The sequence below is a fragment of the Prionailurus bengalensis genome, chromosome B2, assembly GCF_016509475.1.
Source record: "Prionailurus bengalensis isolate Pbe53 chromosome B2, Fcat_Pben_1.1_paternal_pri, whole genome shotgun sequence".
Taxonomy (NCBI): Eukaryota; Metazoa; Chordata; class Mammalia; order Carnivora; family Felidae; genus Prionailurus; species Prionailurus bengalensis.
In genome coordinates this window covers 114862944-114889194 of record NC_057349.1, presented here as the reverse complement: position 1 = coordinate 114889194, position 26251 = coordinate 114862944, and the positions used below count along the sequence as shown (strand labels likewise).

The 26251-nt window shown below is 36.2% G+C and overlaps 1 protein-coding gene across 1 annotated transcript; it reads left to right on the top strand.

Moving 5' to 3' along the window:
- The first annotated feature begins 2696 nt into the window (after window positions 1–2696).
- On the top strand, window positions 2697–19615 carry KIAA0408 (KIAA0408 ortholog). Its single transcript, XM_043592285.1, has 5 exons — window positions 2697–2832; window positions 7796–8158; window positions 8246–8325; window positions 10329–11649; window positions 14427–19615. The coding sequence occupies exons 1-5, from the start codon at window positions 2698–2700 to the stop codon at window positions 14598–14600; spliced, it is 2073 nt and encodes a 690-aa protein (XP_043448220.1). The 5' UTR covers window position 2697; the 3' UTR covers window positions 14601–19615.
- Window positions 19616–26251: the final 6636 nt, after the last annotated feature.

Genomic DNA, 26251 nt, shown 5'->3' with positions numbered 1-26251 from the left:
TTTGGGAACATTATCTGGGTTCATATATAGTGCTGTTACAAGGAGCAAGCCTGAGTTAGACTGAGTTAGACTGTAAAGAAAAGAAAAAAGAAAAGAAAAGAAAGGAAAAGAAAAGAAGAGAAGAGAAAAAAGAAAAGAGGAAAGGAAAGGAAAAAGAAAAAAAAAAAGAGGAAGGGTCTGGCATCTTTTAACCTTTTAATCCTGGTCTGGAGTGGTTCTAGAAGAGTTAGCAATAGAAAGAAAAATTGGGGCCACTTGTACATAACTATAGGAGAAACTTTACGATGATTTCTGAACATTTACAGTGCTTAAAGACAGGATGAAAGACTGGATGGTCATAGCAGCTCTTTTCCAGCTAGCCTGAAAGAAGTATGCTTTTTTTCTATAATTTCCTTGGTTCGTTTCCAACTATCTCTTGAGGTCTTAAACCACTCATTCCACTCTTCCTAAGAAGTCCTAGTGTTAACTACCTGCTAGTGAGCAAGATAGTTTCAGCTCACAGTTAATTACATATGGTTTTAAAGCAGTCTACCAGTCTAAAAATAAGCACTGTCTGCATTTCCTGTGAATAATTATTAGATGAACTTAAAAGATTACTAGGTAATCAAGATTAATGACAGAGTCTCCAAAACAAACAGAAAACAAAATCATGTATATTCTTTACTATCTTCATTTTGTTAGGTCTTCACTGACATATTTATTTTGGGCAACTAGCATTGGTAATGGCAGGTACATGTGGTCCCTGTCTCATTGGTGTGGGAGATAGTCAAAGGAAGGAAGGATGACAGAGAAGATGGAAAATAGGATTAGAAAAAGAGCGTGGCTAAGTGGATAAAATGAGACATGATAACATCTCAAGTAGCTAAATCTGAAATTACTTCTTTTTCTTGACTGGGTTAGTCATAGTATTGGGAGTGTCAAGGAGTAGGTAAAAATGACCAAAGTGTCTGTGGGAAATAGTTTAAGAGAAGAATAACAATGTAGATCTCAATATTTTTAGGCTGCTTTTGAAGGTGGAGCCCTCATATAGCACTGACATTTTTTTATCCTTATTAGTCTGTTATAATTCATTGATAGATTGCAGCTCAAGCTATGTTTGGAACAGTTTACCACTTGGATATGCATGTTCAGAACAGTCTGATAAAAATAAAATTAATCTTCAATGTTTATCTTATATTTGGGACATGAAATATGCAGCCATTTTCTGCAACTACAAAATGGGGCTTGCTGCCTGGTTATGTTGGCTTCATTCCACAGCACCAACATCCAAGCAGCTATAGACCCTGGGGGCACTTTGCTCATAATTAGCATAAGCCACTACCTGGTAAATTAACACATTTCGGTCATGGCCTAGAAACCTGAAGATACAGACTTTTAATAGACATGATTATCTTAGATGATGGTTTAAACATTTTAAACATGCTTTTCTACCCACTAATAAATGTCTATGTCTTTCTTTCTTTTTTTTTAAGTACGCTCTACACTCAACTTGAACTAATGACCCCAACATTAAGAGTCGTCTGCTCCAATGACCCAGCCAGCCTGGCACCCTATATGACTTTCTTAATAAAAATTATTTTTAGTAGAAGTCAGACCAATATCTTTTAAAGCAAAAAATAGGGAAAATGTTTAAAATTTTCAAACTATCTTGCATGCCATATGTCATTAATCTTTATAACAACCCTGTAAGTATCTTCCATTTTAACATAAATAAACTAAATCTCAGAAATTTTAGATGACTTATAACAAAGTTACCAATGTGGTATTTTAAATTTCATCTTCAAACCCTAAATACGCATACCCTAAAAGCTAGAAATCTATTTCAGTCACAGCCTAATGTGATCAAGGATATCCTTGCAAAGTGAGCAAACCATTTTCTTCAGTGCTCTGTATTCAGTAGCCTAAACAGATTTGAATATATGGTCCATTAGAAGAAAATGAGAGATAAGTTTTAACATGTGGCTCCCAGGATAACTTTGTTGTTTTTACATTTTCTTTGATGAAGTAAAATAATGAAGATATTTTTATGATTTAGTTTGTCTTTTTTTGCTGATACATCAGTCCCAGATCAACTGCCAACTCAGGTTTCTTATTAATACAATAATCCCATTTGGCATGGGCTTTAACTCTGAATATAAAATTGAAACTGTAGTCCAACACTGTTTCAGGACTTTAATTCATAGAAACATGTATTCTGGTTGCAACAGAAAAGGAGTAATTCTGTTGCAGTAGAATTTACCACGGTTGTGTAGATATATGTCCATACAGTTGAATTTCATACTACCACTCTTAGTCACAGAAAAAAATCCATCTTTAGATTAGATAGTTAAAAAGAATGCTTACATATCATGTATGTATTTAATTTTGCTGTCTGATTTCAGAAAGGGGGAAAAAAGCCTTTGGACAATACTTACTTTTTGACTGTGCTAGTCCTTCTTAAGCAGATTGTTAATCATCTCCTCTCTTCTTTTAAGGGCAGTGTTCCTATGGTTTGTTTATGTCATGGCTCTTAATAAAATGATAATGTGTTTTCAAAAAGCAAATGGATTTGGAACTCTTTCTTGTTATGTTTATATTAGGCTTTATTTTAAAGGCAAGTGGGACTGCTTCAAATAAAACAACTCCAAGCTTCCAAGAAACAGTTAAGAAGGCAGAGACAAGCAGAAATACCCCTTCACTAACACTCACACGGTTGCCATGGACCTGCATAAGCAGTGGGAGAACACAGAGACTAACTGGCACAAGGAAAAGATGGAGTTACTGGACCAGTTTGACAATGAAAGGAAGGAATGGGAGAGTCAATGGAAAATCATGCAGAAGAAGATAGAAGAGGTACAAGTTGATTTGTTTTGAATATATTGAAGCTTAAAGCTCAGAATGAAAATTCTGTTTCAAATTTGTGTTGTATTGGAAACTATTTCTTTTTTCCTTATTCCGCCTAAGAGATGCATGTCTCAGTGATATTTGCTAGATCAAAAATAGCAGAACCTTATCCAGTGGTATCCAAAGGACTATGCTTTTTTATAGCCCTGCATGAAAATTAAGGACTTAAAATGTCAATCTAAAGTATATCAATTTATTATTTTCTGACTGAAGTGCCTTGGTATCAAAAGTGAAGTATGTATTTTGCGTGAGTTTTCAAACACAGGGTCCAGGAGGAAAATCTAAGAAAGGCATAATTGATGGAACATATATTACAAATTGGGCATTAAAATACAGATCTTTCTTGAGATGATTTATGGATGACATCTACTAAAGGAAATTACATATTAGATAAGTCAGTATAGTCAAAAGGAGTGCCATATATCAAAGAGAAAATGGCAGCGGGCGTGATATTTAATCTGGCAAAATGTGCCAGATTTATTGGCACGTTTGTGAGGAAAGGGTTATGAAAAACGACGTGTGGTGACTCTGATACAAACAGCCATTTTATCCCCATTAACCATCCCTCGGCTTGTTGGCCCTGGAATATTTCCTCTAAGTGTTTACATTGATGTATTTTTAAGCTTGTTTCAACTGAAAATTATTTATACTTACCTTGCTTTCTTCTAGTGACATCCATGGTATTATATGGTTTGTGCACATTGCCTAAGTGATTATTTTTAACAGACTCTTTGGCCTTTATTCACAGGCAATCAAAGCTCGTGCTTTATGTGTTTATAGCACAAATATTTTTCTCATTAACAGCCATGTAATTGGTTGTGAATAAAATATAAATTGGCACACTACAAGGAAAAATTAAAAGGGGTAGCTATTAAACTGTTTCTCTAACATAGAACTGAGAAGGCAGGTATGTAGTGCATGATTATATTAAAAGGAGACTCCACTGCTCATACCTCTATAGTTTAGAAAATGTGTTTTGCTTACTCTCTTAACTCCTTTACCCAAAGACTGAGATTGCATCAACAAGGAGATGTCTAAGTCAAATAAGAATCCAAAATTCCAAACAGAAACCTAAAGTCATGGGTCATTAGTTCCCAAAGGTTTGGAAAGTCAGTTAGTAACACTCAGATAAGTCTAGCATCAAAGCAAAAAAATTTAAAGGAGTCAGGATTAGTCTAGCCTATTGTGTAAGCCATGTAGCTAAAATAATCTGCTGTCTGGTTAAATATTTTAAGGTCAAATAATTATTCTGAAAACTCTGTAAATTCTATCTATGGTAAATATTACCCTTTTGATTAGCAGGCATTAAACATATTTTAAAAATAGGATGATGGTTTGTAGAAATACTATTCCTTTCTGCATCAAGGAGATAGAAGGCTGTAATATTTTTTTCTTCATCTTGGATAGTAACTGTAAGCTATTTATGTCTTGCAGCGTGAAATATATAGCTCCATTACTGAGAATATGTTTGGATAATGTGCTTACCCCAGAATACTGATAGACAATGCTTTCTAATACCTGAATACTAACATTGTGCTCCCCTTATCATTCTAATATATATTTTTCTACTTCCAACTTTGTAGCCTGTGAGAATGTACTTTTAATACAACCATCTTGAAGTACCTGGGCGGCTCTGTCGGTTGGGCAGTCAGCTCTTGATCTCGGCTCAGGTCTTGATCTCAGGGTCATGAGTTTGAGCCCCACATTGGGCTCTGCGCTAGGAGTGCAGCCTACTCAAAAAAATATATGCTCATCTTACAGGCTACAAATGGGGGTAAAATAATTTTGATGAAGACAGGAGGAAAGTATTTTCACATGTCACAGAGAATCAAGACATTTTTTAAAACCAAAATTAAACATCAACACTTGAAAAAATTATATAACATGCCACAAGCATAACAGACTGTATTTGTTTAGCATATATCACTAGGTTCTGTGTATTAATTCAGACACAAGTTATTAAGCCAAGTACCAGAGAATTTTAGATTCCCTAATGTGCCCATGTAACCATAGTGATTCCAAGTGATATCTTCTAGTGAGAGGACCCAGTGTTGTGTATTAAGATGCTAATAATTCTTTGCTCAGCCACTATCCACAATCATTGCATTTGCTATTGCAGAACCAACATGTACATACTTGGATCATTTGAAACCTGGACTAATCCAACTAGAAGCCCTAGATAGAGTTCTTATATACCTGGGAATTTTTTTTTTAATCATGTTGCAATTTTTCCTATTTGTTGCCTTGTTTCAAATAATCAGATAACCATTGACAATTTTTTGGGTATGAAATAACACAAATTTCCTTATACAAAATAAATTTGTTTTTCATCAATAGCATGATATTATTTGCTTCTCCATACCTCACTTAAATCTCAAGAGAATTTAAGGTGGGATATAAAATGTTATATAAGGTAAAGTATTTCAAAATAAAAAAAAGAGATGAAGACAGGAGGATTTTATGTGAAATGCATGCAGCTAGCCTTTCTAGTAACTAACAGAAAAATTGTCAGAAACATATTTCCCAATATTCAGAACAAGCACACCTATTTCTCAGAAATAGCACTTTTGTTCCTGATTTTGAAACTAAAGCAATTTTGTTTTTCACCCATAGCTCCTCAAAAAAAAAGAACAATGTCACCAATGTCACGATCAGCATCCTTAGATTCAACATGTACTTTTGTGGGTTGCTTTTTATGATATCTCTCAGGATCAGCCCAAATCATAATGCTCACAATAGCTCAGGACAAGTAAGTGTATGAGGGCTAAAACAATTGAATCATGGCTGTAATTTGATGTTATCCTGAGATTATCCAATGATAGGTATGTAAATATCCGTGGAAATAAATATATTGTATATCCTTCAGACACCAATTATGTTTCGTGCTTCCTTCATCTGAGATTTGGGTAAATAATGAGCAGCAATAAATCTTTTGTTATACTCCTTGACTAAAAGATGTCTGTAGATATAGGTTGTGGCGGTAAAATGTAGTCATTTGCTTCAATAGTTATCTGACAGAAGCCTTTGAAATTTGCCAAGCTTTCCCACAACTCAAGCCTGAGGAGAAAGCCACTTCTTCTATTTAGGGGTAAGCTGAGTGCATGCCTGCAGATTAAACTAAACTTTCATCAAGAAATAATTTGGGATGGGGGCACCTGGGTGACTCAGTTGGTTGAGTGTCCGACTTTGGCTCAGGTCATGATCTCACGGTTCGTGAGTCCAAGCCCCACGTCAGGCACCCTGCTGTCAACATAGAGCTCACTTCGGATCCTGTGACCCCTCTCTCTCTCTGCTCCTGCCCTGCTAGCACTCTCTCTCTCAAAAATAAAGAAACATTAAAAAAAAAAATAAAGAAAAAAAAAGAACAAATTTGGGATCCACTCTAACATAGACTGAAAGATAATAAAGCCTTAGAATTCTAATATCACATAGCACAGGGTCACATTTGTTTTAATCAAGGTAAGAAATCTTTTTTGAATGAATAGGCCTGCCATTAAAAAAATCTTAGTAATACCTAGTGTTATGCCCAGAATTCGTGATCCCCAAAGACCACCAGGGAACCGAGTCCGATGCAAAAGCAAAGAGCCTTTATTCGAGCTAGCTCGAGCTCAGTCCCGTACCTGCACCGACGCAGCGGTGAGATACCAGGGAGAGCGAGCGAGTTTCAAAAGGACAAAGGTTTTATTGGGGCCTAGGGGCAGTTGGTGAGGTAATGGCTGTGGCCTCAGCCGATTGGCTGGGGAAGGGTCAGAGTCCTGTTAGGCAGGTGAGCGGGAGGTTACTCAAGGGGAGGAGGCGTGGTCAAGGTGAAGGACACAGAACAGGATGGAGTCGGCGGGCGTAGGCCCGCCCTTTCACCTAGTAAATACCTCAGTAACACCAACATAACTTCCAAAGGAAACATCTTTTGATTTCACAATATCTACTCAGGCAATGAAATGAACTGACATACTATATGATATGGTCAACTATTTAGACACTGGAATGTTGGCATACAAGTGCAATCATGCATTTTTTTAAGCATTAGTATCAGTTAAACTCTTGCTTTTCTCCAAAAGCAGTTAGAGAGCATGACTTGTATGCTCTCTCTCTCTCCAAAACAAATAAACATTAAAAAGAAAAAAGAAATACTACTCCTGAGATCATGATTACACTATGTGTTAACTTACTTGGATTTAAATAAAATTTAAAAATTTTAAAAAAAGGAAAAAAAGGGAAATGATGTGGGATCCACTCTAACATAGATTAATAGATGATCAAAGCCTTAGAATTCTAATATCACATAGAACAGGGTCACATTTGTTTTAATCAGGATGAGAAATCCTTTTTGAATGTGTATAGGGTTGCTATTAAAAAAATCGCAGTAATTCCTAGTAATACTTCAGTAGCCCCAACACAACTTGCAAAGGAAACTTCTTTTGATTTCATGATATCCACATGATATTGTCAACTATTTGGCATACAAGTGGAATCATGTATTTTTAAAACATCACTTTAATATCAGTTAAACTCTTGCTTTTCTCTGAAAGCAGTTACAGAGCATGACCAGTAATTGATTCAGGACATTTCAACTTGGTAACAGTGCTTCTACATCATCATGATGTACCTCTATATACATTTATATAGATACAAGTTGTTTGTTTGTTTTTAATTTTTGAAGAGTTGATTTCTACACAAAGATACAAAAATTACCATCCATACCTTGACCTACTAAAATTAGTCTTTATGGTTCATCCAAGTTGTTCTGGCTAATCACATTTGAGAAGCACTACTCAGAGGCATGAACATTAATACCCCAGAGCAGTATATCATGAAATGGCAAAGAGAACTCAGAATGGTGTGCTTAGTATCAAAAAAAAATTGACAAAGTAAACTAGGAGGAGAAAAAGTTTTATCTTTGTTTTCCTTACAGCTTTGCCATGAAGTAAAGCTTCGGAGGAAAATCAACATGAATGAACGTGCTAAGATCCTTGATCATGATCGTGAAAAAGCGATTCAAGATAAAGTGGTGGAATCTTCTCCAAATTACCCCAATTCAGGACAATGCGAATTTACAGGGATGAATCACGGGGATGGTCTGGAAAAAGAAAATAAAACGGAGCAGAGCTTACTCTGTGAAGGAAATCAAATGTGTAAGGAACAAAAAGCAACAAAAAAGTCAAAAGTAGGGATTATTGATCCTTTGGCCACAGATAACCAAAAACAATGTGGGGCATGCCCTGGCCTGAGGCCTTCCAAGGTAGAGGACAGGAGCTGTTCTGGCGCCCTCAACACAGTAAGTTGGACTGATTAGCCTAGAACTGTTTCTGAAGAAATATTTACATTTCAAAGTGCTAACATGCTATTGCTTGTATGTATAAAGGCTCTGGAAGAACTTGCCAAAGTTAGTGAAGAATTATGCAGCTTTCAAGAGGAAATCCGAAAGCAGTCTAACCACAGAAGGTATGCTGGTACATCTATGATTATTTTACATCAGAAAATCAAGAAAAATATTGTTTTCAGTTAAGGAATCCCAACTGCCTTTTCCTTACACTTTGTTAAGTGAGAATTAACAATGAGTTATTAAAGTCTGTTATTTTAGATAGGAAATAAAAACCTTAATTGAATATATCTCTGTTTTTGATTTTTAAACCAAACCTTCTCATTCTTTGTAATTTGACTGTTAAGAATATTGTACTCTTTTGGTATTTGGTTAAGATATACTATGCATAATACATTAACAACTATATTCTAATGTAGTTCTTTTTCATTTTGAGTGTTTGGCCAGTGGAAGAGCCTATAGCTGGGATAATCCAGTTAAATACACCTGTAAAACATGTCAGACTTAACAATGTGGAATTTTAATTATATAATGATGTTGTACTGCAGTCTTTTATACCTAAGAGTCATTTATTTCTCTTCATTTATTTGGTATATAATGGAAGCATACATAATTCTCAACACAACATATTGTAAATATGTGTACACACACATATAATGATATTTTAAAAAGCCGTTTCAATTTAGAAGCACCTATATAATTGTAAAAGTAAGTTTTCACCAAATGGAAAAATAAATTGGTATGCTCTACAAGGTAAGTAAAGATAGATTGTTCTAGGATCAATATTTATCTCATAGTGAAGGAATGTGCTTTTTTTAGAAAGCAACAGCAATGTATACCCATATTTTTCTTTAGCTGTTAAGAAGCTCAGAAAGAGGGGCGCCTGGGTGGCTCAGTCGGTTAAGCGTCCGACTTCAGCTCAGGTCACAATCTTGTGGTCGGTGAGTTCGAGCTCCACGTCGAGCTCCGCGTCGGGCTCTGGGCTAATGGCTCAGAGCCTGGAACCTGCTTCCAATTCTGTGTCTCCTCTCTCTGCCCCTCCCCCATTCATGCTCTTGTCTCTCTCTGTCTCAAAAATAAATAAAACGTTAAAAAAAATTAAAAAAAAAAAGACGCTCAGAAAGAATTTTTGTATTGACCTCAATAGATTTTCTCATATAACCATGTTTTATACATAATTTTGCCCTCTACCTGCCCATTTCACTTTTGCCTACCATTCTCTGCTAATGAGTATTTATCTATACTTTATTGTAATCTGTTTCATAATACTTTACAAGTTGAAGAGATATAAATACTATCTATATTTATCAGTATGATCAATTAACTTTAATTGATATTGTTGAATTTATATTGTTGCTATATTTAGGTTTTTTGTTTTGATTAAACTTAGAAAAGACTCACCTGTCAATTTTCTTTTACAAACCACACCTGGTATATAAGTTCTCCTTGCTACTCCATAAACTTTAGAAAAAAGTTCAAAATCCTTAGTATGTAATTCAAATAAATTACAATTTAACCTAATGTTTCTTTCATCCTCCACCCTCTGCTTTATGATCCATCCATACCAAAGTGCTCCCTATACCTTGAAGAGCCACCCTATTTTTACTGTGGCTCACTTTGCCCACACGATGCCCAAATGACATCTTCCATTTGGTAATACTTATGTTTCACTGAACTTTTATTCAGATTTCTTTCATACTTCTTAGCTTAGAATGTCATTTCAAAGTCAAGAGAAGGAACTTGAGCTCACGTGACATAATGAATAGGAATTGAGCAGGTAGAGCAGAGGTAAGGAAATGGCTGGAGAGAACCCATAGAAATGGAAATCCCAGTAGCAGACACTCAAGAGACTACACAGTCTAGTCTAAGTGTAAGAGACAATTTGAGAATATAATGGAAAGATAGTTTGGGTCAGAGCATGTAGGCTGTGAGGGCAGTACTGAGAGGTGGACTTGATCCTACAGTAAAAGGACTTGGGGGTTTTGACTAGAGAATTTATATGAAAATGCTGTTTGGGAAGTTGTGAGTCCTTATAGCAGAAATTCATTGCTTATGCCATGGTTTCTTTTGAGAACTTGTCCTAAATAAAGTTATCACTAATATGTCTTGTTTTATAATTGTTTAGAATGAAGTCAGATTCTTTTCTTCAGGAAATGCCCAATGTAATTCAAATGCGTCACAGAGACCACATGATCAACGATGGCCAGGGCATTCTTCCAATTGATTTAGAAAAAGAAAAGCAGAAAAATAGAAGGAATCTGAGCTGTTCCAATGCGCTCCAAAGCAATTCTATGAAAAAATATGAATTTGATACAATTGATCTGCAAAGAAACGAAATTCCACCACTTCCTCCTCCAAGAAGCACATCTCGAAATTTTCCCAGCTCATTTTCTGAACAAGCTCATGAAAGTTTGAAGGACAGTTTAGACCACAACAGCCACGTGGCCCAAGAGGGTCAAGGTGAAAGGAACTACAGTCCTGATTTCCTTTTGAGGCTGTGTCTAAATGAAGGGAAGACTTTGAAAGATGGTATCATGTTCCCTTTGTTGGCACCCAAAACCAAAATAGATAACCAGCATCCATGTGATGAAAGTGTTGGACTTGGCATGTGGTCATATGACACAGGGATCAGTGCAAAAAATAGTCCCTCTACATTGTGGTATCAGAAAATCTGCTCTACTCCCAATAAGCCAAAATGTGAAAAGATGATTCCAGATCATTCTGCTAAATCTCATCCTGATCTTCATATAAGTAGTGACTGTAGCTCTTCAGTGACAGAGAGCAGTGGGTCACTTAGAAGTTTCAGTTGTGACTTTAAGAGGACAACTAGGAATGAAAAGCTGGCAGCAAAGACTGATGAATTTAACAGAATTGTATTTAGAACAGATAGAAATTGTCAGGCAATACAGCAAAATCAAAGCTACTCAGAATCATCTGAAGATCCTAAGCCCTGTGATACCTTAATTACTCATACAGGTAACATATCAGAAAATGATGATGTGTCTGATATTCTGAAAACCAGTGCCTGCATGCCCGTGCCTGTGCCCAGAGAAAATGTGCCTGACAATCCCACCAAAAAATCCACAACAGGCCTCGTCAGACAAGTGCAGGAACACATGAGTCCTAGCAGTTATCGGAGTATGCTCCAAGAGCATGACTGGAGACCAAGTAATTTGTCTGGCCGGCCAAGATCAGCTGATCCTAAGTCAAATTATGGTGTTGTGGAAAAGCTGCTGAAAACCTATGAGAAGTCAACAGGGCCTGCATTGCAAAATTCTAAATGCTTCCAGGATAATTGGACCAGATGTAATTCTGATGTCAGTGGTGGGTCCACATTAAATCAGCATTTACAAATACTTCAATTAGAACAAGAGCTTCAGCAAAACACAGCTATGTATGGAGCACAGCAAGTTAAACGACGAGTAGATTGGAGAAAGATAACAGAGGTAAGAAAGCAATTAACATATGTTGGTAGAACTGTGTCCATATTTAGCAGTGGCCCAGAGTTCAGTCAATTGCCCATTTATATAAATAAAATGTAGGCACATATTTTGGCATCTTCTTAACTTTTCAACCCTTTATTTCTGAATAAGCATAAACCTTAGGACTGTAACTCAACATGAACTTCTTAAAATACAGTTTTTAAGACTGGGAAGAGTACATGACAACTCTTTTAAAATTCTGAAATGGGACAACATGAGTAAAATAAATGGGCTTAAGAACCTCAAGAAGATCAAATGTTTGTTTTAAGTTTCTTTCTTGAGAAAACATTCCAAAAATGCATGGATTGGTTTGTAGAATTTTTATTCTTTTAAAGTTTTTATATTTTTAAGAAAAGAGTATTGGAAATATTTTTAAAATAACCTTTCACTTCTTGGCCATGATTACTGCAGTCATTCCCAGCATTTGATTCATTTTCCTTCTCATGGGATTAGTCACATGAATGTGACTATGGGTATAACACATCATAAAATAGTGCCTCATAGAGTTATCTTATTTGTGGAGCAGAAAGGCAGTACATGGAAATAAAATTATGTTATAGCTTAAATTTTTTTAAGGCCATTCTTATTTGTGTAAATCCTTAGCATGAAAACTGCTCCCCCAAAATAAGTATTTAAAAAACTGTTATTCTTTCTTTGTTCCAATTTGTTCACAAAAGAATATATTCTTTGTTAGTTATGGGAGAAAAAGAGGTTGAAGAGATTGGTGTTTACAAAAAAGAGCTCTCCAACAGTCCCTTTTTATGCATAATTTACAAAAAGTTACATGGTGTCATATTGTTATCATTTGCTAATGCTTCAAAAAATCCTAGTTTTGCAAAGTGCAGTGTGTGTGCAGCATAGTTTTAAGCTATGCAGGTTGCCTTCTTCTGGTGTAAAAAAATTATTTTTATATGGCTTTCAGACCCCATGAAAGTATCAGTTTGGGGGTGCCTGAGTGGTTCAGTCCGTTAAGCATCTGACCCTTGATCTCACCTCAGATCTTGATCTCAGGGTGGTGAACTCAAGCCCTCCCTTCATGCTGGGCATGAAGCCCACTTAAGAAATAAAATTAAAATAAATAAAAACATCAGTTTGTATCTATTTTATCAGAAACCTTGCCTGTTTGTACAAGGTACAAATAATTACCCTGCTTTTGTATTTCTCTGTGTTTCAGTTGAGCCCATAAATACCTGGAAAGCCCTATAGCTTCAGACGGCAAAAGGAAACGTGTTGTAAAATAACCAGCCAAATATTGATCCGCTACATTTTTGCACTGGTCGAGAATTTGGGAGGGGTCCTATAGTGTAGATTCTTAAGAGTAGTTCTTCATCCCCTCCCTCACCCTGCTGCTGGTGGAAATTTAAAAAAAATAAGATTCCAAAGAGAGAAAAAGAAAATGCAGATTATTGTCATAAGAATAGAGACCATCCTCACTACCCATCTCAGCTGAAAGAGCACAGGCTTTGTTAAGAAGGTCAGTAATAATACTCTGGTATAATATGTGTCATGGAAGCTTTAAAAAATTTTTTTTAATGTTTGTTCATTTTAGAGAGAGAGTGCAAGTGGGGGAAGAGCAGAGAGAGAGAGGGACAGAGGATCCCAAGCGGGCTCTGCACTGACAGCAGCAAGCCCAGTGCAGGGCTAAAACTCACAAACTGAGAGATCATGATCTGAGCTGATGTCAGCTGGACACTTTGGGCCATCCAGGCGCCCCTTTTGAATTTTTTAAATTTTTTTTAATATTTTTTAATGTTCATTTATTTTTGAGAGAGAGAGAGACAGAGTGTGAGTGGGAGAGGGTCAGAGAGAGGGGGAGACACAGAATCCAAAGCAGGATCCAGGCTCTAAGCTGTCAGCCCAGAGTCCCGAGTGGGGCTCAAAACCAGGACCCTTGAGATCATGACCTCAGCCAATGTCAGACGCTTAACCAACTGAGGCACCCAGGCACTTGAATTTTTTTAATTGCAAGGGTCTAAGAATGTTTTTCTTCCATTAAAATAGAAAGAGAGAAAACAAGGAAGAAATGAAAGAAAAGAAAGGGAAAGGAAGGAAATGGTTTAAGTCTTCAGATAATGACCAATATAGTGATTCTTTATTAGCATTTATAATAAAACTATATTTTAAAATATGTTAATGATAATTTTGAAACTTGAGAAATAGTGACAACAGCTCTTGGAAAAAAAGATAGCATCAGATAAATCATTTGCTGATCTGTGTGCAATTTTCCTTATGATTTCTGAAAGTTCCAAAAACTTGACATAAATGAGCACAGTTTCTCCTGTAAATTATTATCTTTTTGTTTTTAATAACACTAAAATATCCTAATATCCTTCTAAGAAACATTTAGGGCTCCATCATCAAGTTTATCTAACATAAACTTTTGAATCCTGAACTCATCGTTTTAAAAAATTGTATTAAAACAGTTGTATTAAACTGTATTAAACTTTTGAATCCTGAACTCATCGTTTTAAAAAATTGTTGTATTAAAACAGTTGTATTAAAATTTGGCAATATGAAAAGATCTACAAGATTATCAAATGTCATATTCCATATTAAAAATGAGCTGCTTTGATTAAAACATTTAAGACCACAAATATTAGACAATTACCCTCTTTAGTTATTGATGCTTTTACTTGCTTATAAATATGCTAATACATTAACCCTGTAGTTGGGATCCATAACATATTAAGCCCATTTTTTGTGCTTGTATAGTGAGATAAATGTCTTCCTTTGTCTCCTAGGAATCCATGGCAGTGAAATCTTCACCTGGAAAAGGATTTTCCCGACCTGCTAGACCAGCAAATCGCCGTCTCCCATCCAGATGGGCCTCGAGATCTCCATCGGCGCCCCCCGCCTTGCAGAGAACTACCCCCAGCTATACCATTTCTCTGCAATCTGCAGCATCGATGGTCTGAGTCTCTGGCCTGGATTGCTAGATGACAAAAGTCCTAATTGCCAAACAGAGCATTCCGAGTGTTTACAGCCAATCCGGTCTCTTCTCTTTCAAGATCACTGGGACAGTTTAAATCTTAACTTCCCATCAGTCTTCAGTGTTTTTAATCTATGGAATAATTATCTTCCTGTATTTTGATTTCTTAGATCAGAATTTTTTAATGCCATCTTCATTAATTTGCCAATATGATTTAAGTCAAAACAATGTACTATATTGTATATTCTATCTTTCTTGCAAGTGGCAGAAAGCAAGGTTATGTGCATGGCCATGTGTTTGTAGGTGCATGTGTTGAAACAGGAAGTATCCTAGTATGTACTTAGATAAGAAAAACTTCTGTGCTAGTGTTGACTTTGAAATTATAATATGTATACCTATATATTCTTTGTGTTTATTTAAAATTTTTGAAAATATACAGTACTATTTCTATTTTGTATACCTTTTAATAGGTATCCACTTAAGGCATTTGAGGTACATATATTAACTAACCACTTTCTTGGTCCCAACTACATTGAAAAATAAGAATTATACACATTAATAACACTTGGTAGATTTCTATATACAACTCATAGTTTCTTAACCAATGTAAGGATGGACTAATGCCATTGATCTCCTTGTTTATTCTTTTAATAAATAAAATTGTCACAGGTTTAATAGATCAGACTTCCAAAGCAAACATAAAATGTTCACAAAATCTTTTGTATATCATTTGGTAGTCTATTATGGCTTTAACCGTGTACTTGATCCCCAGAGCCATATCATGAGACTGCCTTAGAAACAACAGAACTTAAAAATGAACTTATTTTGTCAACTTCAGTAACAAATAATCCTTAATAGGATATGAAAATAAATTCAGTTATGTTGAATTCTACTTTTTTGTTAAATTGTAGTAAGCTGTTAGTTAAGCTCCTTCATTTGAAGTCATATTTAGAGGTAAGTCATTTCCTTTTTTTTTTTTTTTCTAATTTTCTCTAAAATTAGTAGTAAAAAGCTAATTCATCTTTTTATTAACAGGGAAGATTCGAAATGATATTTCATTGAAAGCCGAATTATAATATATTTCTTATAGTGTGCTACATTTAAAAAAAAAAGCCTTAAAGTAAACTTTGGCATCCATGAGTAGGATAAGGAACAGAAATGTGTATTTTGGCCACAGTTTACACACAGTGAACATGTAAGATCTATGTTGAGAACTGAAAGAAGTATGAATGCTGAGGTGTTTGGAATTCTACATGGACGATCTTAGAAGCACCTTTGCTCTCTCTGGTCTCTCTATAAAACCAACTTCGTTAGTAGATACTTCTATGTAAGCTTTTCTTTTACTACCAGAAAGGTTAAGAAATTCCTGTGACCTAAGCACCCATGACCTTCTTCTTATGATATATTCTAACAATTAAGAGTAATTCATTTCATTATACATCATGACTTGAGGTAAAGTAAATAATTTCCAAATCCCAGACTGCCTTAAAATGCTCAAGACTGTTGCTTGATGATGGACAGATTTGTACTTTCCAATAAGGAGAGTTTATAGGAGTTGAGCTGAATTCAACTTCTAGAATGTGAGGATGGAGCAGATGGTAAGTAAGGGCTATAGATCCATTCTTTTTTGGAATAGTTTGAGAAGAACAGGTATAAACTTTTCTTTAGATTTTGGTAAAATTCGCCTGTGAAACCATCTGGCCCTGGACTTTTGTTTGTTGAGAGTTATTGGTTACAAATTCAATTTCTTTGTTGGTAATTGGTCTGTTGAAATTTTCCATTTCTTCCCTGTTTCAGGTTTGGTAGGTTATATGTTTCTAGGAATTTATCCCTTTCTTCTAGGTTGTCCAATTTGTTGGAATATAGTTTCTCATAATATTCTCTTATAATTGTTTATATTTCTGTGGTTGGGGTTTAGATACACTCATTTAATTCTTGTTTCTTTCAGGAATATCCTTTTCCATAGGAAACCTATCAGAGACAAGTAACCTAGATGCCAACTGATGTCATTTATGTTTTATGCTTTTCATCTAGAAGTGGGGAAACACTAGGACAATGGTAGTTTTTGGCATACAATAATAGACCTGCTAGGAAGGTGCTGCTATGCCACAGTGGAAAGACTGCCCGAGAACTGGGCAACATCCCTGCTCCCCTCCATCACTGTATCCCAGGTAGTCTGATGTGGATCTGTAGTTCCTATCTTTAACTACAAGTCAGAATATTGAGGATTTCTTTAAAAAAAAAATTAGATTCCTGACCTCATTTCATATTTACTAGAGCAGAATTTCCAAGGGTGCAGGGTGGGAATCTGGAGTCTTTAATAAAACAATAACAACAACAACAGCAACAAGAAAGCAAAATATCTAATGATTAGAGAGATTTGGAAGCAGTGGCATTGATGCCCCAATAGATGGGTACTATTGGGTAGTCACATTGCTTCCCTGGGACTTGCTTTTGTTATCTATAAAAGAAAAGGATTATATTATCAGGCATACAATTTTAAACCACCTTTTCTATTACCATTTGAATGAAACAGTGGGACATATTTTAACACCTTCCTATGTTGACTAAAATCATAGCATGGTAGAGTTTAAAACAAAAAACTTAGTATATAGTCCAACTCCTTGATTGTAACGATAAACTAAAACAAAAGTTATTGAAATATTCTGTTTTCTCTTTTAAAATATTTTATAATTTTTTATGAAAAACCTATCAGGTAAATGGCAATTATCCTTGAAAAATATTTTTTTATGTATTGTGATTTTTAACTGGTAGTTTTTCTACTTTGGATGAGCATGTTCTTCCCAACAACATACCCTTCATTATGCTGTCATTGCTGGATTTAAGACATTTGTCAACATTTCAGAAATATTTGCTTAGAAACACTTGTGTTAATAGAAGTTTTCCTGAGCAGACTATTGGGGAGAAAACTTACATTATTTCAACTGAGGAGTCTGCTCTCAGAAAGGAATAAGAACAAAGGCAGAAAAAGTGCTTGAGTTTTTGTGCATGTGTGTGTGTGTGCACACAATCCTTGCACGAGTTCTCTATATTGCCTTATCACCAAAGCCAAATATAAATATGTACATTATGTTTGCATAATTCACTTTATCAAAAATTAACCTTAACTTTCATTTGTTTTTACGTAGACAATGAAGATGACCAGATATTATCATGCATGATTTACCTCTACATAGAGGATTTAGCCAGACTCTATGTCATTCTGAGAAAATATCTGGACCTAAAAAAAGAATCTGTTTCCTTACAAAGATTTTTAAAATTATTTCCAGGCATAGGCACATTTACTGACAAACAACTACTTGACATTAAAATCTCCTTCAGTGATTGGAAGTTATCAAATAAAATAGATATGGAAACACCTGCTGTGGCATGTGCATACATTGAGAACATTTTGATTTTCCTCCTTATCTATAGTGATGTCCAGTAAAGCCGAAAGTTTTATGAAGTCTAAAATCACACTTCAGCTTAGCTTCTCTTAAAATATCTCTACATAATAAAATCTAAAAGCCACGTCTGTATGAATTCCTGCACCTGGCCACACAAAACCCCATATGATTTCTTATACCGGACAGCCACTCTGCCCATTTAACCACTTATTGAATTTTTGTTTGAAAAATATTACTCCTTTGAAACTTGCCTTTACACGTGGAATTAGTTTAATTATTTTTAGATAGATTCATATTTCTATTATAGTACTATTTTGCTTCCAATTCTGCATGTTTCTTCTTCAGTAGCAAGTATCATTATTAGAATTTACAACTATGACATGCTTAATATAGCACATAATATGGTCTTTCAAAAAAATTGGCTTCACAAAGTAAAAAAATTAAAACAAAAAAAAAGTTGGGGGGCAGCTTTCATGCAAGTGTCTACTCAACATTTTTCATGCAAGTGTCTACTCAACTGTAGGAATTTTTCTTCTCATAGAAAATAATTTTTGTTCCAGTGAGGGAAAAAACCAAAAAATTTAAAATCTGATACATATTGCAATGATCTTATTAATCCAAAATATACAATTTGGCAAATTCTGAAAAAAATAGTATGCTTATATGAAGCTGTGATGTAATCTAGAAATGAAGGAAGAGTCGAGAATGGGAAGGACCATAAAAGTCATGCAGAACAATCTCGTGGAGATGGGAGAAACTTGAAACTCAGAGAGGTCTGTGTGCTTGCCAAGGTTATAAGGATGGGCAGCAACCTGGCCTCCAACACCAGTGTCCTGCCTTCCTTGTACACCTATGTGCATCTATGACTTGGTGGTTCACAAAGCACATTTATATTCCTTGACTTGTTTACTTACAACAAACTTCAGGCTGGCCTCTGTGATTTCTCATTACAGTTGGAGAAATTAAGTAATGAAGATAATAGAATAAATATTTCCCAAGATAATACTGAGAAATATATAGGTGGTTGCCCAGACTCCTAATGCAAGCTCTTTCCCAAAAAAAGAGGAAGAGCAGTTCTTTTCTACTTATGTTTTATGCATGAAACAAGTTGTTTATTTTGCTTTCATTGAGAGTTTCTCTTAATTTTGCCTTTCAATTTTCTTAATCAAGGTTCATCATTCATGATTTATATGGTTTCAATGGTTTCAAGAGTTAGTATTAAAGAAGTCATGAAGAAGGCTCACTTTATCAAAATATTTTTTTTCATTTTTTGATGCCTATCCTCTAATATTGTATACATTTTGTATGTGGGCCAAAATGTTGAAGGTAAACTAATAAGTAGCCAAAGCAATCCTCGTCTATAGTACCAAGTGAATCCTGATCTCCTCAACCTTCAAAAGAATCATAGAAAAATTTTCATACTATAGGACTTAAATGTACTCCAAAATAAATGAGAACTTTCCCTTGAAGCTTGCAGTTATTTCCAATTTATAATCTTACTCTGAAATAAATTGTATCTGCCAATTTCATTTTGAGGCTTTATCCTCTAATTACTTATGTAATTTTATAAAAATCATTAAACAAATTCAATCCAGCTATTTGGGATCTGTAGATTTTTTCCTATATAATGCCGTTCAGCCTCAAAATAATGCCAAATTATCTAACCTGAATTATATACATTTTTTAATCTTTGCACAAAATTTTGTGTTAAAGTTAACCCAGTAAAAAATTATCTGAATTGATACCTGGAGTGAAATATTCAATATGCAATGAAGGCCAGAGAACCATTTATAATATTTTTTAAAAGAAGTCACATGTTGGGGCGCCTGGGTGGCGCAGTCGGTTAAGCGTCCGACTTCAGCCAGGTCACGATCTCACGGTCTGTGAGTTCGAGCCCCGCGTCGGGCTCTGGGCTGATGGCTCGGAGCCTGGAGCCTGTTTCCGATTCTGTGTCTCCCTCTCTCTCTGCCCCTCCCCGGTTCATGCTCTGTCTCTCTCTGTCCCAAAAATAAATAAACGTTGAAAAAAAAAATTTTTTTTTAAAAATAAAAAAAAAAGAAGTCACATGTTGGAGTAAAAGTGGGCAATATAGTCTCTACCTGCTAAAATTCAAGAGGTAAATTGTTGGGAATAAAGATTCTTCCTAGGAGATCCCAGGCAAGGAGAGAGGAGCTGAGACTAAGCATGGAAGCTGGTCATGGTGCAGCCCAGGGAGCAAAAACTATATGAATTCATAACTTACTCAACTCAGCAAAAGCAAGTACTAGACTTTCCCAGACAAATCGAGGGTCTGGGGAAAGCTCAACATCAAAGACTCCAATACTTAATCCATGCTTAGGATTCAGGCAAGTGGTCATCTACAAGGAGATTCTTCATAAAGCAGCTAAGACCCAAAACTGATGCTTGGGCCAAGGTAGGAATGAATTGACTCTGGAAGGAAACTGTCAAAGGCAGGACTCTAGATCAAAGAGCGTTGTCCTAGGGACCAACATGTAAGAAATTGAAGAGATGCTGCTAGAGGTAGGGAGGGGTATTTCCACTGGAAATAGGAATGGAGAGGTCTTCATCAGCACACCACATCTTTACTGAAGTTGGGAGTCAAGGAGACTTGGATAGCAAGTTAAGGACCCAGTAATTGCTAGCAGACAACTAGCAGTGTAATCGCTGCAGAACTGAAATAAATGGAGTTTCAGTGCATCTTGAGCTCTCATCCGGAATATTTTTAGGCACTAGAATTGATAGGAGGGCATCAGAAGACCTCACTATGAGGGATTTAAAAAGACAGGTAAAGATGATTACATGTGGACTGATACTCTTTTCTCTCCACCTTTGCTTTATTGTTGTGACTGTATCAGCAAAATCTAAAAATTTTATCCAGACAATCTGATAAAATAAGCCACTTATACCTTCATAGAATAGACCATAAGAGCAAAATAGGTATCCCAGAAATTGGAAGCGGTATTTTTCTCCAATAGTAATATAAAACAGGCACGTAATCAAAGAGTAAGACCTTTTTTTAAACTTAGAAAATCACTAAAAATTGTCTGTATACATGATAGGGGTAAGCATAGGGAACACCCAAATTGCACCTGAGAATAGAATATTGTCTCAAAGAAAAAGAAATACAATGCAATTAAAACTAAAGATAAAGGGGCGCCTGGGTGGCGCAGTCGGTTAAGCGTCCGACTTCAGCCAGGTCACGATCTCGCAGTCCGTGAGTTCGAGCCCCGCGTCAGGCTCTGGGCTGATGGCTCAGAGCCTGGAGCCTGTTTCCGATTCTGTGTCTCCCTCTCTCTCTGCCCCTCCCCCGTTCATGCTCTGTCTCTCTCTGTCCCAAAAATAAATAAATGTTGAAAAAAAAATTTTTTTAAACTAAAGATAAAACTTAACTACTCCAGGGGCGCCTGGGTGGATCAGTTGATTGAAAGTCTGACATCAGCTCAGGTCATGATCTCACAGTTCGTGGGTTTGAGCCCGTTGTCAGGCTCTGTGCTAACAGCTCAGAGCCTGGAGCCTGCCTTGGATTCTGTGTGTGTGTGTCTCTCTCTGCCCCTCCCCTACTTGTGTGCTGTGTGTGTGTGTGTGTGTGTGTCAAAAATAAATAAACATTAAAAAAAAATTACCTACTCTAAGCTCTGTCTGAATGGAAAAGACATGGGCTTCATGGAGCCAAAGAAAAGGTAGCCCTAGAGAAGAATATTTAGTATTGTTCCACTGCCTTCCAGTGGAAAAGGCTCGGGTCTGAAAAGATGAAATTCCTGGCCATGGCCGATTCTATTCTGGTCATGGGAGCAGTAGGTTCCCCCAGAATGATCTGTGCCACACAGATATCCTTCAAGGTCCCCCAATACCCGAAACTCACTTTTCCCACTCACACTCAAGGAGTGTCAGAGTCTCAAATTAACTATCTAGGTATTCAAGGAAGTAAAAGAGCATCTAGACCAGTGTTTCTTGAATGTTTCAGAAAATGCTATAATAGCAGAGAAAGGAAATGGGTACCCAAAGGTCTGGGATGGTTTCTACAATTCTTGAAATGAGCGCGGGGGGGGGGGGGGGGGGGAGTGGTTATAACCTGAGCATTATTCAGCTCTTATTTTTTTATTTTTATTTTTTAGCTGCTTGACTTTCTAATAACTTTATTTTTATTTACTTATTTTTTCCATTCTCATCAATTTTACTTATTTATTTATTTTTAGCCTCCAACCCTTTTGCTTCTCTTTTCTTTTCTTTTTTTAATATACTGTATTGTCAAGTTAGCTAACATACAGTGTATACAGTGTGTTCTTGGCTTTGGGAGTAGATTCCCATGATTCATCGCTTACATACATCACCCAGTGCTCAACCCAACAAGTGCCCTCCTCAAAGCCCATCACCCATTTTCCCCTCTCCCCCACGCTTCCAATCAACCCTCAGTTTGTTGTATGTACTTAAGAGTCTCTTATGCTTTGCCTCCCTCTCTGTTTGAAACTACTTTTTCCCCTTCCCTACCCCCATGGTCTTCTGTTAAGTTTCTTAAATTCCACATATGAGTGAAAACATACATCAGTCTTTCTCTGACTGACTTATTTCACTTAGTATAATACCCTCCAGTTCCAACCATGTTGTTGAAAATGGCAAGATTTCATTCCTTCTCATTGCCAAGTAGTATTCCACTGTATATATAAACCACATCTTCTTTATCCATTCATCAGTTGATGGACATTTAGGCTCTTTCCATAATTTGACTACTGTTGATAGCACTGCTATAAACATTGGGGTACATGTGCCCTGTGAGTCAGCACTCCTGTATCCTTTGGATAAATTGCTAGTAGTGATATTGCTGGGTCATAGGGTAATTCTATTTTTAATTTTTTGAGGAACTTCCACACTATTTTCCAGAGTGGCTGCACCAGTTTGCATTCCCACCAACAGTGCAAGTGGGTTGTCACTTCTCCACATTCTCACCAGCATCTGTTGTTTCCTGACTTGTTAATTTTAGCCACTCCAACCAGTGTGAGGTGGTCTCTCATTGTGGTTTTTGATTTGTGTTTCCCTGATGATGAGTGATGTTGAGTATCTTTTCATGTGTCTGTTGGCCATCTGGATGTCTTCTTTGGAAAAGTGTCTATTCATGTCTTCTGCCCATTTCTTCACTGCATTATTTGTTTCTGTTTCTTGGGTGTTTGAGTTTGATAAGCTCTTTATATAGTTTGGATACTAACCCTTTATCCAATATGTCATTTGCAAATATCTTCTCCCATTCTGTCAGTTGCCTTTTAGTTTTGTTGATTGATTCTATTACAATTCAGAAGCTTTTTATCTTGATGAGGTCCCAATAGTTCACTTTTATTTCTTTTATTTTATTTCTCTTGCCTTTGGGGACATGTTGAGTAAGAAGTTGCTGCAGCTGTCAAAGAGGTTGATGCTTGTTTTCTCCTCTAAGGTATTGATGGTTTTCTGTCTCACATTTAGGTCCTTCATCCATTTTGAGTTTATTTTTGTGTATGGTGTAAGAAAGTGGTCCAATTTCATTCTTCTGCATGTTGCTGTCCAGTTCTCTTAACACCATTTGCTAAAGTGACTGTCTTTTTTCCATTGGATACTCTTTCCTGCTTTGTCAAAGATTAGTTGCCCATACATTTGTGGGCCCAATTCTGGGTTCTCTATTTTATTCTATTGGTCTGTGTGTCTGATTTTGTGTCAATACCATGCTGTCTTGATGATTACAGTTTTGTACTAGAGGCTAAAGTCCGGGATTATGATGTCTCCTGCTTTGGTTCTCTTTTTCAACATTACTTTGGCTATTTGGTGTCTTTTGTGGTTTCATACAAATTTTAGGATTGTTTGTTCTAGCTCTGAGAAGAATGCCGGTGCAGTTTTTATTGGGATTGCATTGAATGTGTAGATTTCTTTGGTTAACAACATTTATTCTTCCAATCCATGAGCATGGAATATTTTTCAATTTCTTTGTGTCTTCTTCAGTTCCTTTCATAAGTTTTCTATAGTTTTCAGCATACAGATCTTTTACATTTTTGGTTAGGTTGATTCCTAGTTATTTTATCATTCTTGGTGCAATTGTAAATAGGATCAATTTCTTGGTTTCTCTCTCTGTTGCATCATTATTGGTGTATAGAAATGCACCTGGTTTCTGTACATTGATTTTATATCCTGTGACTTTGCTGAATTCATGTATCAGTTCTAACAGACTTTTGGTGGAGTCTTTCGGATTTTACATGCAGAGTATTATGTCATCTGTAAATGTGAAAGTTTGACTTCTTCTTTTATAATTTGGATGCCTTTTATTTCATTTTGTTGTCTGACTGCCGAGGCTAGGACTTCCAACACTATGTTAAACAACAGTGGTGAAAGTGGACACTCCTGTCGTGTTCCTGATCTTGGGGGGAAAGCTCTCAGTTTTTCCCCATTGAGGATGATATTAGCTGTGAGATTTACATATTTGGCTTTTATGATGTTATGTTCCTTCTATCCCGACTTTCTTGGTGGGTTTTATTAAGAAAGGATGATGTATTTTGTCGAATGCTTTTTCTCCATCTACTGACAAGATCATATGGTTCTTATCCTTTCTTCTATTAATGTAATGTATCACATTGATTGGTTTGCAAATATTAAACCAACCCTGCAGCCCAGGAATGAATCCCACTTGATCATAGTGAATAATTCTTTTAATATACTGTTGAATTTGATTTGCTAGTAACTTGTTGAGAAATTTGCATCCATGTTCATCAGAGATATTGGCCTGTAATTCTCCTTTTTTTGTGGGGTCTCTTCTGGTTTGGGAATCAAGGTAATGCTGGCTTCATAGAATGAGTCTGGAAGCTTTCCTTCCATTTCTATTTTTTGGAACAGCTTGAGAAGGATAGGTGTTAACTCTGCTTTAAATGTCTGGTAGAATTCTCCTGGTAAGCAATTTGGCCCAGGACTCTTTTTTGTTGGGAGATTTTTGATAACTGATTCAATTTCTTCACTGGTTATGGCTGTATCCAAATTTTCTGTTTCTTCCCATTTGAGCTTTGGTAGTGTATGGGTGTCTAAATTTGTCCATTTCCTCCAGGCTGTCCAGTTTGTTGGCATATAATTTCTCATAGTACTCTCTGATAATTGTTTGTAGTTCTGTGGTGTTGGTTGTAATCTGTTCTCTTTCATTTGTGATTTTATCTATTTGGGTCTTCTCTTTTCTTTTTGAGAAGTCTGGCCAGGGATTTATCAACTTTGTTTATTCTTCAAAAAACCAACTCTTAGGGGCGCCTGGGTGGCGCAGTCGGTTAAGCGTCCGACTTCAGCCAGGTCACGATCTCGCGGTCTGTGAGTTCGAGCCCCGCGTCGGGCTCTGGGCTGATGGCTTGGAGCCTGGAGCCTGTTTCCGATTCTGTGTCTCCCTCTCTCTCTGCCCCTCCCCCGTTCATGCTCTGTCTCTCTCTGTCCCAAAAATAAATAAACGTTAAAAAAAAAAAATTTTTTAAAAAAAAACCAACTCTTAGATTCATTGATCTGTTATACTGGGATTTTTGGACTCTGTATTGTTTATTTCTGCTCTGATGTTTATTATCTCTCTTCTTCTCCTAGCTTTGGGGTTTCTTTGCTATTCTGCTTCTAGTTCCTTTAGGTGTTCTGCTTCTAGTTCCTTTAGGTTTTGTATTTGGGTTTTTTTCTTGTTTCTTGAGATAGGCCTGGATTGCAATGTATTTTCCTCTCAGGACTGCCTTTGCTGCATCCCAAAAGGTTTGGACTGTCTTGTTTTCATTTTCATTTGCTTCCATAGGTTTTTAAATTTCTCCTTTAATTGCCTGATGACGCCATTCATTCTTTAGTAGAATGTTCTTTAACCTCCATGCTTTTGGAGGCTTTCTTGTGGTTGATTTCAGGTTTCATAGCATTGTGATCTGAAAATAAGCATGGTATAATCTCAATTCTTTTATATTTATTGAGGGCTGTTATGTGACCCAATATGTGATCTATCTTGGAGATTGTTCCATGTGCACTCAAGTAGAATGTGTATTCTGCCGCTTTTGGATGAAAAGTTCTGAATATATGTGTCAAGTCCATCTGGTCCAGTGTATCATTCAGGGCCATTGTTTCTTAATTGATTTTCTGCTTAGATGATCTGTCCATTGTTGTAAGTGGAGTATTAAAGTCACCTGCAATTACCATATTCTTATCAATAAGATTGCTTATGTTTGTGATTAATTGATTTATATATTTGGGTGCTTTCAAGTTGGAGGTATAAACATTT

Excerpts from the sequence above, each read along its gene's own strand:
- KIAA0408 (XM_043592285.1), top strand. The coding sequence starts at position 2,698 with ATGGACCTGCATAAGCAGTGGGAGAACACAGAGACTAACTGGCACAAG. Across the intron at positions 2,833-7,795 it reads TGCAGAAGAAGATAGAAGAG|CTTTGCCATGAAGTAAAGCT; the intron begins GTACAAGTTGAT and ends TTTTCCTTACAG. Across the intron at positions 11,650-14,426 it reads ATTGGAGAAAGATAACAGAG|GAATCCATGGCAGTGAAATC; the intron begins GTAAGAAAGCAA and ends TTTGTCTCCTAG.